This window comes from Adiantum capillus-veneris, chromosome 28, assembly GCF_014529385.1.
Source record: "Adiantum capillus-veneris isolate H3 chromosome 28, ASM1452938v2, whole genome shotgun sequence".
NCBI classification, from domain to species: domain Eukaryota; kingdom Viridiplantae; phylum Streptophyta; class Polypodiopsida; order Polypodiales; family Pteridaceae; genus Adiantum; species Adiantum capillus-veneris.
Window position 1 is genome coordinate 124,399,311 of NC_140958.1, and position 15,263 is coordinate 124,414,573.

The 15,263-nt window shown below is 42.8% G+C and overlaps 1 protein-coding gene and 1 pseudogene across 1 annotated transcript; one reads left to right on the forward strand and one right to left on the reverse strand.

Moving 5' to 3' along the window:
- The first annotated feature begins 295 nt into the window (after window positions 1-295).
- LOC147421239 (uncharacterized) lies at window positions 296-3,418 on the forward strand (annotated as a pseudogene).
- A 6,142-nt stretch (window positions 3,419-9,560) lies between these two features.
- LOC147421240 (uncharacterized) lies at window positions 9,561-10,785 on the reverse strand. Its single transcript, XM_086504620.1, has 2 exons — window positions 9,862-10,785; window positions 9,561-9,620 (listed from the first exon to the last, which is right to left on the reverse strand). Exons 1-2 carry the CDS (start codon window positions 10,783-10,785, stop codon window positions 9,561-9,563), a joined length of 984 nt encoding a protein of 327 aa, XP_086360746.1.
- Between the last annotated feature and the right edge of the window lie 4,478 nt (window positions 10,786-15,263).

Genomic DNA, 15,263 nt, shown 5'->3' on the forward strand with positions numbered 1-15,263 from the left:
TAGGACACTGCTTTATCAAGTGATCATTAGCTTTATCAATTTAGGGAACTGCTTTAGGGTATATGCATGCTAAGGTGGTGCACTAGCTATTGGATTTTTGGGGGCTAGCCACTTCATGTTACTACCTAAGTTTGTAAATGGTGGAAGTCACTTGTAGTACCGAATTTGAGAACATGGGGGGGTTTTTTTTTCAATATATACATATTAGTGTCTTTTTTTTAAAAGTGAGTTTGAGTGGCTTGGGCCCCTTTGTAACAGTCGTGAGCGGGAGAATTGTGACGCGGAGAGCTGGGGCATGGAGCTACTGTCGCGCGCCAAACGGGCTCAGTCCTCTCCACAGCACGTCAAGGAGCAGGTGGGGAAAGAAAGGAAGGCACACAGGCACAGGTCTCAGGAGCAAGAAGCCAGGCAGAAGGAGAGCAAGCCGGTGAGGAAGACACCACCCAAGCACGTCGTGCATGCTTCTCCAAACAAAAGAGCTGCATCCTATACTTCTGAGGGGGATGACCATGACACACGTAGGGTGAAGAAAAGAAGACCAAATCCTACTCATGCAACACCTGCTGTAGAGGAGAGGCAAGCTTGTCGTTTTCGATCAGACCAAAACATCGGAACCCCCGCTTCTCCTGCACCGATCTCTAGGTGGCAGCCTCCTCATGTCAACTTTGAGAGTAAGAGCCAGTTTTGCATGACAAAAGCAGAGGCCCATGAGGTGTACAAGCTTAATTGTGTTGGACAGGATCCTAGTCTCTTCAATGAGGAGGATTTTTCAGATGAAGATTGGTTGTAAGTGTTTACTGAGGCGCCAAAGAGAGGCTGCAAAGTCAAATGTAGGTTTGTTAAGAAGGAATTCTGGAGCAAATTCTACTCCATGTTCCCTTCGGTGTACCAAGAGCCTCCTGGGACCTATGGTATGGAGGTAACAAAGGCATTTGCCAAGGGTTTCCTCTATGAACATTTGAGAGGGGTTGTGAATTGGGTAGCTTTTGTTGAGAGCATTGTAGCCAATATGGAATCTAGCAAGCTGTATAGCTGAAGAAACAAAGATGGGGAGCGTTCCACTCTGCAAGTGCACCACAGAGCTCGCGGCGCATGACCATGGTTACGAATGTAGATGATGGGGATGCCAGCAGGGGTTCTGGCTTGCACAATGCGGCCAAATTTTCAAGGCTTGGAAATTTGTCTCTTCGTGAACTTGATGATGTTGGAATGGCTGTGGCACTCAGCCAAGCAAAGGCATTAACACAGTACCATGAAGCGTGTAAAAGACGAGATGCCATGCAGGCAAATGTGCACCAAAATGAGGGGGCAATGGTAATTATTAGCAGTGTGACAATGCAGCTTGCTAAAGCGGCAGAGATGGAAAATGCTTGGCTGCAAGTTGTGGTCGTCTCATCCTAGATAATATCAAGGAATTAATGTTTGTAGACAGCGGGGGTGACACATCTCCTGGATGCTTAAAGTTTGGTAAGCAAGTCATTTTGCTCATTTACATATGGTATCTGTGAATGTGGCTGAGAATGTACATTGTTATTACCATCTTCCTAGGTAACATATGGGTAGGCACCTAACATAGAGGTAGTTGTGTTTGTGGTAGAATTAGTCTACTACCAGTACAACTTCAGGCGTGTGCATACTTGTAGGTGTCATATGAGCATGATCTCAAAGGTGGCTACCTATAATTGCATCTCCACAAGTACTAGCTTCCAAAGTGGTGCTTACTGGGGCAGACATCCAATAGTGTGACATGACGAGTAGCCACCGTGTTAGACAGTAGCTATGGTGCCTATTTCTTAATGGCTGGCAGTTTCCCTCCAAGAGAACTGTGGTACCTCTTGTACGTGTGGTAGCAATGTGGTTGGCTAGGTGGTACCATGTATAGGTGTTATAGACTAGATATTAGCTAGGTAGGTCTTATCTGGCAAGGTGGTTGCTGGCAAGGTGGCAGTTGGCTGGGTGGTAGATGGCTAGCTGCTGACTAGCTACCACTAGCTACTCAGAGCTAGCTAGTGACTAGCTATTGCTGAGTGGTGGCTACCTAGTCAGCACTACCTAGCCACAGGTAGCCACCATTCAACACTACCTAGTCACAAATGCTGACTTGCTAGTTGGTTGGGTAGTATGTGGCTAGGTGGCTAGTGACTATGTGGTAGCTTCTACAAAGGTGGTAGTACCTATGGTAGGGGGAGGTCCACCCCACCCAAGTCAGACCTGCCTAGTCACAAGTGCTGACTTGGTTGCTGGCTCGATATAGGTGGCTAGGTGGCTAGTGGCTTATGTGCTAACTACTCCAAAGGTGGTAGCTATGGTAGGGGGTGACTACCACTTTATTGCCATGATCATGTGTCTTACATTCAATCTTTAGGCACCAATGTTGTACTGGCTAAATTGTAGCTACTATGGTTTGAGCCACCCAGCACAGTGTTGTTACCCACGAGTATTGTGGTAGCTACCAGTCTGGGGATAGGTACCTTTTTCATGCAATGGTATCTAGCATGGTGGGACATAATATTTAAGGTTATATCCATTGATGGTTAGCTTGTCATAACCTAAATTGCCTAATGCTTGTGCAAAATCTACCTCCAAGAAAAAAAGTGAGGCGCAGGTCCTTTCAACCAAATCAGATGACAGTTTTGGTAACCCTCTCTTCGGGGACATTCGTACAATATTTGTATGGTTTTTTCAATAAATGTTGCCTAAGCTACCTATCTATTGATTAAATGCTGAAAAGGGTGATCTGAACACCGAAGTGATCTCCAAAGAGGTCAAAGTGGGCGCTACGATCAGTATTCTCTCCGATAAGGAAGAGAGACATTGCAGTCTAGAAGGTAACAACAGTTCCTTGGGTCCTTCGAAGCACTTGTTTAGTACAAAGTTAACTCATCATTCTTTTCTACAATGCACCTAGAGTTTATTTTTGGGATGTTTCAGAAACAGATGTACCTGATATAGAGGAAACCCAATTAATGGATGGTGATGTGTTTCCCATTACGCATGAAATACTTGTTGAATCGCCACTTGTCAAGGAAGAAGTGGAGCTCTTCAAGAGCCAGTATCCTAGCAAACCCTTGACATCCATACCCGGTGAACCAAGAGAAATCTCCCTCAAAAAGCCCTAATGTTGCAGAGGCTTTTGCAGTGGCAAGAAATGCAAAAAAAACGCAAAGGGACTTCAGGTATAACTGGGTAGTCTCTGTTATGTTGCATCTGTATGGCTTGATTAGGGTGTTTATTAATAGTTATTGCTCCTGTAGGGGGGGCAAGGGGAGACCAGAATGAAAGGTTGGATGCAGCCAAAGGGTTAGAGAGTGCTAAAGAGAAGGATTCTGTGGTTGTGTATGGGGACACCGATGCAATAAGCGGAGCAAACCTCAAAAAAGGTGTTGCAAACACAGAGGCAAAAAGATGCCTGGCTTAGACTCTACCTAGTGTCCATGAGTGATTCTTTATAGCCAACCCTTCTATGAGCCTTTTTGGTTGTACCATCCTTTTTGTATCAAACCACTATCCTTCTTTGTACCGCAATCCTTTCGTAATGTAACAATAGAACGTTTGGATCAACCTGGAGTTCCTCTTTCATTGTCAAAGTGTTTTTTTATGTGACTTGTGATGTGGTGCATGTGTCTTTTGATGCCTTGTCCATTGAGGTGAGATCCATTTTCTCTTTTAAAAAAATAATATTGCAACTTTCTAACTCTTGCATTCTGTTTGTTTAGAGGAACTCAAACCCTTGGGCTACAACAGGTGGATATGGGTAATGCCCCAAGGATTGAAAGGGGTTTTAATGATCTTGTCTACTTTACGACGCACAACTTTTACCAACACAGCAAAAACAGCGAAGGAGCTGCTCCTGCTGATACAATCTTTGGCTATTTTTCCTAGCAAGGAAGGCACTAACATGAGGAGTGGTACAATGTCTGATGATGAATCACAGGATCCTACTACCGGGGCATCCACGCATGTGCACCCAGCGGCCCCTCCAGACTTCGTCCCTGTTGGTGATGCTTAGAAAGATTCCCCTTTGGGGCAAGATGTGCAGCCAGAGCCTCCGAAAGAAGTGCATTCTCTAGAGTTACAGCAAGATGTAAGTTCCTGTACAAAAAGGTGGAAGGATTTTCTAATGCCTTTCCCAATTAGCATTGTGACTGCTTCGCTGATGGAGGGTACGCCACCTCCAAATTGTCCTGCTCCAAAAGTCCTAGTATTAGACATGAATGGGGTTCTCTTGAGAAGATACCCCAATCCAAAGATCCCTCCGAGAACCAAAGATTTTCTCTGTCGAAAAGTGTTCAAGGGAGGCAATGACCGTGGCACCTTTTTCATAATCAGGCCAGATGTGCTTCAATTTCTTTGTGAATGCGCAGACACCTTTCACCTTTGCATATGGTCTAGCTACACTAGCAGAAACATGAATATTACACTTAAGGGTTGCCTAAGCAAGATGCACCCCAGAATCTAGAAAGAGCAATTATGCCTGCGTCAAATTGCCTTTCAGACTTACTGATATCAGAGAGCTGCAAGGCAGCGAAGCAAAACCAGTTTTTGTAAAGGGATTACCGGAGCTCTTAAAAAGGACACCAAATTGGAGGGGTCATCAATTCTTATGGTGGACGATACACGGTACAAAAATATTCTCAACAGTGATACAACCATGATATGTCCACCAACATTTCAACCGGATGACGAATCACAGGATCCTCGCTACCTCATGAACACTCTATTGCCGTGGCTAAAGGGGTGGACCTGTGTGCAAGATCCTGATCACTATGTCAGGATGCACATGATATCAAATGAGAAGGACCAGGTTTCCCAATATGTTATCAAATATTGGTCACAGAGAAAAGTGACTCGGTCGTAAGAGACCAAGTTTAGGTTTGGGCCTATGTATTTGTGTAAACAGCCACTAATGGGAGTTGATAACCCCTTTTTGTATCAATGACCTATTTATATCAGCCTTCTTGAATCTGTAACTGGCTTCATACTATAATGGATATCTCATACTTCTTGGCATTTGTGATTTTGTTGGGAAATGATACGCGGTACTTCAAGTCATTTGTAATTGAGTTGAAATTTGTAAAGCTTAGTCAACTGTGTTGTCTCCTCCTTGCAAATGCCACTAGTATAAATCTTGTTGTATGGTAGATGTCTATTTCTGCATGGTAGCTGCCTGTTTATGAATGTTAGCTCTGTTTTCTGCATGGTAGCTACCTATTCTTGACTGGTAGCTACCTATTTTTGCATGGTAGCTAGCTTCTTATTACTGGTAGCTATCTATTTTCAGCATGGTAGCTAGCTTCTCATGACTGGTAGCTATTTGGTATTAGCATGGTAGCTAGCTTTATCTGCATGGTAGCTCTATGTGGTAGCTATCTATTTCTTTCTGGTAGCTACTTGTTTCTACATGGTAGCTACCTGTTGTCTCATGGTAGCTACCCCCTCTGACTCATGATTCATACTCATGACAATTTTGAGATAGAAGATTGTGTGCATGGGAGAGATAGAGAGAGAAAAGAAAGGGAGGGAGAGAGAGAGAGAGAGAGAGAGAGAGAGGGAGGGGGGGAGAGAGAGGATGTTGGTTTGACAGTTCCAATTTTTTAATTGATTCACGGTTGGAGTTTGATGATGAGGCCTTGTGCCTCGGTCTGGGAACCATCAGCTGAAGACTTTAATGCTCTTCTTGGATGTTCGTTCTTCCTACCGCTTACCAAAAGCTCATGTTGTGGATCCTTAATCCTAATCCTATGTCTTTTCTGTTCTGTCCTCCCCTTGGGGTTTTGCTGTGATATAATATTTCAAGGGTTTTACCTCGGCCATTTTCAGCCTTGTGTTTGGGTTTTCAGCCGTTACGGTGTAGTTTTATGTTACAGTTTTTGACCACCTTCTTTTCCGCGAAGAGAGAGAGAGAGAGAGAGAGAGAGAGAGAGAGAGAGAGAGAGAGAGAGAGAGAGAGAGAGAGAGAGAGAGAGAGAGAGAGAGAGAGAGAGAGAGAGACTCGAGGATGCTAGTTTTTCTCACCTGTAAGGCAACTGTCTGTGAATCCTTTTCACCCAAATCTGTCCATGTCAGACTTGTAGAAACGAATTCAAATTTCGTTGATGGAACCATAAAACCCATCTATGGTCTCATAAAGCGGTAATGCATTCAATTAATACCTAGACTTCTTCACACACACATACTTTAAACTTGTTTCCTCGCTCAACACCTGGTTGGCTCGAAAGTCCGATGCCCCTTGCGGTATTTATTTTTTAGCTAGAAGTGGGAAATTACAATGGCTTTGAATACCAAGGTTCTTGACTTGTTCACACCTAGTCATCACCCACTCTCGCTAAATTGAGGTTTAAGGATTCAGAGGAGATCTGGAATTTTGGTTGGATTATTGTTTGTTCATTGACTATGAGTCCTTGTGCCTCAAACCCTAAACCATCAGCTGAAGACTTCCTTACCCACAACAACCTCCCAAGTGAAAGGAAGGTACCATTACAGAGCAAACACTTCTCTACCCACAGCAACCTCCAAAGTGAAAGGAAGGAACCATTACACGTACAAAAATAGAGAGCAGACGTCCTATTGTGAATTAGATCCCAAGAACAATATAGCAGTATATCCTTGCAACATTTAATTTGGAAGAAACAAAGGATACTTTACTCATTGAATATACTGGAAATTCTAAGGTCCCTATGTATCAAAGGGAATGCTGTTGTAAACAGCCTCATATACATCGAGGGACATCATAAACAAGTTGTGGTCGATTCTCTCCATGGGAAACTTGATAGCTCTCACAAGGTGTGATAACATATAGACTTCGGGCTTCGGGTGCAAGAGCTTGTATTCATGTGGATTTCCAAATCGCTGCTCATACCAAATTCCCTTGACCCCATAAGATCCTTGCAGGCAATAATTACCCCAAGCGTCGGTAATTGGAGACTCGATGCATGACTTCTCTCCCGTGCACTTCAACAAATAGAAGTCCACAAGCTCTTCATTGTCTGTACTTGTAGCAACAGCAAAGTTATCATCTACATGCAGAACATCTGTTCAGGGTGTCATAATGTCCTTCATAGGCTGGATTGTTTGTTTCTTCCTTCGCCTCAAAGTCATCCGTGGGCTCGATCAAAACGTACTCCCCAGACCCCACATGCGCAGAATTGGAGCATCTCCTCCAGAGACCGTGCATACATGCACTACAAAAGCATGATGGTGTCCTACTTTAGAGCTCTCCCATTTGTCAACGAATGACCAGATATGCAATGAATGCTCCATGCATTAGGGACAGCCTTACAATCCCATGCCTGACTTCGATCGACCTCATCTAACTTGATCTCCCAAAACACCCGTGATACTAGCCTGGTCTTTGATGGATAAGAATCCTCTGCGCCTATGGACATGGTCTCCCTCAAGAATGCTACAACTTCATGTGCACACTGGAGTTTTACTCCATTTGGCTTCAATTGCTCATGAGTGAGATGACGTTTGATGACAGCCCCTGATCCATCATGCTCACCTTTTCCATGACCTGATCCTGAAAAATTCCATGTCATAAGAGCCCCTGTTAGAGTTCCATACCTAGAAACAAAGTTAAAAGGCCTCCTGCCTTTGAATTGAGAGGTTGCGCCATCCGACCACACCCAATGTTCTTGGACTGCTATGTTGAGTTGTTGCAACCATTGGTGATGTAGCATGAAACAATGCTGAACAAAAAGAGTATCATGAGTCTTGTCATCTGATATGTAGAAGTGATAATATTTTTGGACCACTCCCGCAATGCGGATATAGGTGATGTGGACAAATATTGTGACCTGATTAGAGTACCAGTGCATTGTTTGAATCTCGTTCTGCTCTTTGAACGTGTAGTTCTCTGCAAAGTCCACTACAGACTATACCACCGTTTCTAGAAAAACTAGAAGACACTCTTTGAATTGCTCAGCCTGCCATCTATACACAGAGTTATGTTGGATATACTTCTTCAAGTGATCCCTAAACAAAACCTGAAGCTCTTTGCTATTCATCTTCTTGAATGAAAGGACTTTCCTCTTCTTCTTTTTCCCGGCATTTGTTTGTCCAACTTCGACATCCTCGAATAGCTTGACTGTCACGATGCATCCTGTCTGTGATTCTTCCCTTGGGCATGCAGGCCTTTTTTCTGGTCCACAAATAGAGAATTCTCCCATTAAACATTTTTTATTGTGATGGCTGGCACTTTCAGACTTCGGACACACAACAAATTCCCATAGTACTGTCATACTGCTGTAGGTTTGAGCACACGCATTTCACTTGTCAGTGGCCCCACAAATTTTACATTGGCAAGTACAGCTGACGGAATGCAATCCAGGAGAACCTTGCCTTATCTGGTTTAAGGCATCTCTCAAAAAAGACATCTGGACATGTGTTATGCAACAGCACGTGTACCTATCCTTAAGTTTGCGGACAAAGTATGGCTTCAATTTCTCGAAAGTTCGTTGCCCAATCTTCACATCTGGATGCATCTGGGCTCTTTAAAATTGAAGGAAAAATTACCTGTAAACATGCAAACCTTTGGACTTCGCATCCATATAAGCACGGTTTAAGCAACAAGTAAAAAAAAATTTATTGACCTATTTCTATTATGCACTTGATTGTACCTACTTACGCACTAGTTAGCTTAAGTATATTTGATGGAAACCATGCACTTCAAAATACCTTGCCTAATACAGGAAGCTAGCAGGTGTCATGCAATCTATAGCCACCCGTCACCAGACTAGCCTCCTTGATGAGCTCTTTTTCAGGTTGCCACCACCTAGGGGGTAGCTACCTGTATGATGAGCTCTTTTTCAGGTTGCCACCACCTAGGGGGGTAGCAACCTGTATGATCTGTTAGTGTACCAGTTTCATGCACCTACCACCACATAGAACCCAACCAAAAATGAAGGTAGAGTGGTAGCTACCTGACTATAATCTTCAACCAATAGCAAGTTGAACCCTAGGGGATAGCTACCATGTACGAAAGGTAGCAAGGGATTGGTCACGCCCTACCTTGGGAGGCTGCAAACCAAATGGGTAGCTACCTAGACCATAATTGTGGTGCTCTCAAGAAAGACTGAAATCCATGTCATTGTAGCCACCTCATGAGCACATGCCACCACAAATAATGGGATAGCTACCAAGCAAGGTACTACAAAAGGTAGCTACCAAGGACATACTAGTCATGTGAAAAGGGAAAATAGCCACCTCTTGACCTAAATTGCTACATTGTGCTCAAACACCACCAGATGGGAAAACCTAGCTACCACACCAACAAATTTCTTACTACAACCCCACCATTTGGGAAAACCTAGCTACCAGACCAACAAATTTCTACTACGAGCAACACTATAACTACCATCCTGGATGCCTACTAGTAAGTAGCTACAGTCAATATGTCTTATAGATTGGGTAGCCACCAAGACAATGACTTCTAAAGTACTAATGCATATAGTAGGTGGACATCCCAGGTTATAAGTTGCATGCTGATTGACAGGGCATCATATCAATGACGTCTTCCTTAAAGTTGTTAGCTACCACCCTTACCTCACACAATGTGGTGACTATGAAAACCATTCCTGTAGATATGAAGCAAGAACTAAGCTCATATCAGCACTGACTGCCTGCCGCATATCACACCAATGGTAGGACTCATGAAAACCAGAGGGTGGCTGCCACCATAGGGCTGATTACCGTATGTATCCCACCTAATCTTACAGCTACAAAAAGACTTACAACACGCCAACAAGAAAGATAGGAATGAAGCTAATGTAATCTCAGGACGCTTTTCAAAGTGCATAAAAACATCAGAATGCAGAAAAACATCAGAATGTAGAAAAACATCAAAATGCAGAAAACATTCACCTGGGGTTGCTCTAGAAGATGCACAGGATGCTTTTGCCACAATTTTCTCTTGATTCGTCTTTGGCACACATCCTTCTTGTTCGGCGAGACATGCGTATTCTTTGTCCAAAAGGAGAGCACCAATTCCTTGACCTCATCAGAGATTGCATCCTTTGTGCCTGCCTGTCGCTCGCATAAATGCAATGGCAAGGATTCATTTTTTAATTTCTCTCTTGCTGTGTAGAAGTTTCTATGGTGTGTCCCTAGAAGTTTTGAAGCTGCATAAATGTTTGGGGCCAGTGCTCTCATGGCCATCATGATAATCGCCCTCTTAAGAAACAGTTCTTTCTTGCTCCTGGGTTTCTTGATGGTGGAAAGAGTGTCCCTGAAACCCACCAGCACTGGATTCTCTCGCGTCTCAATTTTGAGCCCACGCATGCAACCATCATTCAGCACATCCTTCATGATGGATTCCTTTGCCTCATTGTCAAGGCCTCCTGTGTGCTGTTTGGAACATGTGACAATACACTTTGTGATAGCTTGGCATTTCGCAATAATCGGACGAGATGGATATTGGTTCTGACTTTCCTTGAGCTTGCGACGATACTCTCTCTTTTTGCAAGCTTCATAACTTCTGGCAGCAAGCCTTCTACATTTTGCACACTCACAAATGCCGGCATGGTTTGCACATGCTCCAAAACCTGAGGGAGCTTCAATACATGTTGTTCCATCTATTATCCCTGCTCCAAAACTTGTCGATGCCCCAATCAATGTTGTTTCCATAGATGCATTCCCGTTTCTTTCTCCAATAAACCCATTACCCAAGGGTGTTGGAACCAATGCTGATCCAATTCTTGAGGCTGCTCCGCTCGATACGGGTGCCATGTAGACTGAAGTTAAAGTCCTACCGCTTGTAAGGTCAAGACGTGGTTGTCTTCCCACCATGGCCTTCTTGATATGTGGCAAAGAGTGCACACCCGGGGGATTCACTCTATATACAAAATAAGACGCCACCTGCGAGTGAACAACTTTGATAAAACCCCTATATACGACTCATATTAGGGAATATGACCCCCCTTTATATGCTTATATGACAATCAATGAAGAAAACTATCATACCCCTATCTTACATATTAAATTTAGGTCTCACATGATCTAACTGAGTAAAACTAGTCAACGAGTGTGTAGCATGGTGACTCACAATGTACTAAGGAACCATTATTGTTGATAACTAGATGTACCCTCAATGTGTCTTAGTTTGACTTTCAAAGTATGTGCCGGATCAGTCTGCACTATGGCTATTTGTCCAATTATGACCCATCCAAAGCTGGTGTAAATCAACCCTTGACCTACTCCAAATCAGCCCTTATCTTTGTTCAGCTTGATGCAAAATTTGATGTGTGACCTGATAAAAAACTTTCCAAAAAATCATCCGAGTTCTAGTGCACACCGGTGACCAATCGTTTACAAGTAATCAACTCGAGTCAGTTCGGCCCTCCCCCCCCCCCCCCCCCCCCCCCCCCATAAATATGATACCCCCCTCCCTTATTTTTAAGCTTAGGAGATAAATTATTGGGGACCTACCCCTAACTTATACGCTTATGTAACTTGTAAAAAAAAACCCCTCCCCTGCACTTACGTGGTGTGGTAAGTTTTCCATGGTGAATCCCACGGGAGTGCACGCTGACCACTCTTCCTGCAATGTATAAGTTGTAGTTGTAGTTGTAGTTGTAGTTGTAGTTGTAGTTGTAGTTGTAGTTGTAGTTGTAGTTGTAGTTGTAGTTGTAGTTGTAGCTGTAGTTGTTGCTTGAAACCTCCTGCTTCACTGCCAACACCCTTTGTACTTAGCTCGAAAAGCTGCTCTAGCTGCTTGCCAATTGGAAAACAAAAGCAAAACGTCTTCTCTGCAAAACCTCCTGCAAAACTCCCCTTTTGTGTTTGTCTTTGCCTGGAAAAGAAGCTTATGTGCAAATGCTCCTGCAAGACTACCAACTTTGTAAGAAACTCCCCTTCTGTGTTTGGTTCATAGAGAAGCTTCTGTGCAAATGTTTCTGCAAGACTATCAATGCTCACTCTCCTGTGCTTGGTTTCTGTGCATGTAGAGAGAGAGAGAGAGAGAGAGAGAGAGAGAGAGGGAGAGAGAGAAGGAGAGAGCAAGGTGTCTGTGCATGTAGAGAGAAAGAAGGAGAGAGACAGAGAGAGACATCCGACTAATTTTGTTTGAAAGTTCTCCAGGGGCATGGTGGGAACTATGGAACTATGAAACTGCCAAAGGTTGTGGGAATATTTTATTCATAAATGTCCACGCTTTGAAACTTTAAAGTTTTATTTAGAACTCTTCTCTTGGTTCCTGCTTTGATATGCAAGAAGCTACCTCTCCACCACCAGTGTCCGGGACATAGGTATTTAGTCCACCTAACCATGCAAACACCCTTTATCAAGTGATCATTAGCTTTGCAATTTGGCAATGCATCTTCTTTTTCTCTTTTTCACTAGAATTGCCAGACAAGATGCTACTAGCAGAAGTAGTAATAACAGGTGATTTGCCACTTGTTGAAGAACCATGAGAAATGGCTACATTGCTATTACCACCTTTTCTTTGAGCAGCAAAAAAATGTTGCTCAACTACACACTGTTTAGCCATGTTCTTTCTTGAAAATGAATCTGGCAATAGCAATGTGCATAATGCACCAAACTTGACAACATCAGGATTTCCTTGGGTCATAAGTCTCCAAGTACTAGCAAAAGTTTGATAAGAATCTAGCAATGCATCAAGAACAGTCTGCGCAAGTGAACTATCAGCAGAAATGACTATGCCTGTAAAAATGAGTTTCTCATTGATATCTTTGATACCAACAAGGAAGGTGTCCATGTCATCTTCCTCATGCATAATCTTCAACTCCACCTCTTTGCGCAGTAATGAAATTTTAGACTCATTGCGACTTGTATGAAGACTAGCTAGAATATCCCAAACTTGTCTTATTCATTTAGGTAAGTGAATGTGAGGAGTAATAGTGTGCTTCAAAGATAATGAAATTAATGCATGAGCCTGCACATCTCTAACATCCCAATGAGATTGCTCAGTAGTAGGCAAAATATCTCTAACAGCAACAATCCTGCCACCAAAACTTCCAACATCCTCAACAGAGGAGGTTATATCCATAGAAGGCAGACGTACATCAATGCCCTGCACAACATTCCAAACGCCCTTTGACACAAGAACATGTTGCATCATGTAAGCCCACATTGGGTAGTTATCTCCATCCAATTTATCATATGCAGTAAACATCTTGAAAACGTCAGTGTTGTTGGCAGCCATGGTACACATGATGTGAAAACTACGCGGAAAGAATACAAACAAAGTACTACCAACATGTGCTATATAGGACAACCCAAAGAAGACTGTAGGGAACCTATTTTGCATGAAATTACACTGACAAAAATTCTGCATAAAAGGATAAAATTAGCTCGAATGAAAATTTTGAGCAAAACAAGCTCTTTGAGCTTGCCCAAAGGATTTGTCGACCTCCTAACGCTCATGAAATCTCATTCAAAATGGAGAAAGTGAGCAGGCCTGTGCTGGCAGCACTGACAGCTATGCCCGGGAGGATGCAACCTGCTCTGATACCAATTGTTTGAATAGTGTTGCAGGGAAACACACACAGCTTGAAGAAGATTAAGAAGCTCAAGGAACACAATAGTGAGTATATTGATTGGTGCACAATGGAAAGATGATTTAGCCCTAGAGTATAAACAATTCACGGGGGAGAAAACCTCTTACTAAGGCAAAAAATGCCCCGGAGGTCCTAAGTGCAAGATGTTTGCATGATTTTCATAAAGAAGCTTCTCCATTTGAGATGGATGTGAGGCTACCACATATATAGGGTAACCGAAATCCCTTCAATTGTTACCTTTGATCCCCATCCTGATAGAGGCTTACAAGGCCTCCAGTGCTTGTTGTGCACATGTGGGAGTGATGTGTTCACACACATCACTACCACATACATATGGTAACAAAGGGTTTGTTGCCGCATGTCCCTCTTCCCCACCAAAATCCCTATAGTTGTTACCTTTGAGCCTCGTCCTGATAGAGGCTTACAGGGGCTCTAGTGCTTGTTGTGCACATGTTGTAAGCAAAGCGCATATCTGGTTGTTGTAGATAAAAAATGGATAAGCATTGAGGACAACCTCAAAAAACATACTTTTGACTACAACTGCTAGTTGCTTTGTGGAGCTCACTACAAAGCACTACAAGTACTAACTATTTTTTAACAAACTATAGGGGTTACATCTCGGAGTCCCCATTGTCATTGCAAACTTTGTGTGTGGCACCCAACTTTGAGAGGTTATTGCCCTTGTAGCCCCTGCAGTCCTTTGGCAAAACAATGCTCTAATGCAACCTATAGAACTTGTGTTTTACTAGTAATACTTTAAGCCTTAAAGAGTAGAAGATTTGAAGATAGATTTGTAATTTAGAATTCTATAAAGCCTCAAATTCCCTTGTGTATTACTTGTGCTTTACAAGTAATACTTTAAGTCTTAAAGGGTAGGAGACTTGAAGATAGATTTGTAATTTAGAATTTTCCTATTCTCTTACTCATGTATGGAACTAATTTCACGATTGTCAAACATGAAGAGGACTTTGTCTTGTGTTAATCTCTATGTACTATTCTATGTATGAAAGAGTGTCCATCATTTTGTGTTTCTAGCATGAGAGAGTTGTATTTGTGTATCTACTCTCTAATGTTGTTCTTGGTGAAATTCATGATGTTTTTAATGTGTATGGGTATACTAGTGATGACCCAAGAAGATCTTTCAAGTATACTTCACATGTCAAAAGAGTCATCTTGCAAGAGAAGGTAATACCAATGGTGATTCTTCCACAAACTCATTTCACTATGATTGTCCAGAAGGAATATGTGAATAAAAAATTAAACAATAAGCAATTCCAATAAATGAAGAAGAGGAGTCAGAACAGCCAGGAGAAATGATTCAAAACCACAATGTGCTACGTCCTATCTCCCGTAAAACATTTTTGGGTACTAAAGGATAGAAGAAGATTACAATTGGACCTGAAAGACCACCATAGGTGTCCCAACCACAACCACCTCCGGTATAATGGTAATTGTTCTATGTGAGGACAAACAGAGTACGACAACAGAAATGTTCTGACAAGAACTCTTTTTGAGATGAGAATCTATCAATTGTAGTCAACTAGCTCTCTAGCTCGCACAGCGTATCTAAACCAAGCAGCTTCACATACCATAGCTCAATGAGGGCACCTATATGACACCACCGTGGGCTTCAAAAGTTAATGCAAATGAATGTCTCTGACCCTCTAAACCAGCCTTCTGAACCTGCTCATCAAGACCCTGTAAATAACCAGTGCTGCTACGTGTCAGCTCTCCTTGAGAAAAGGTCAA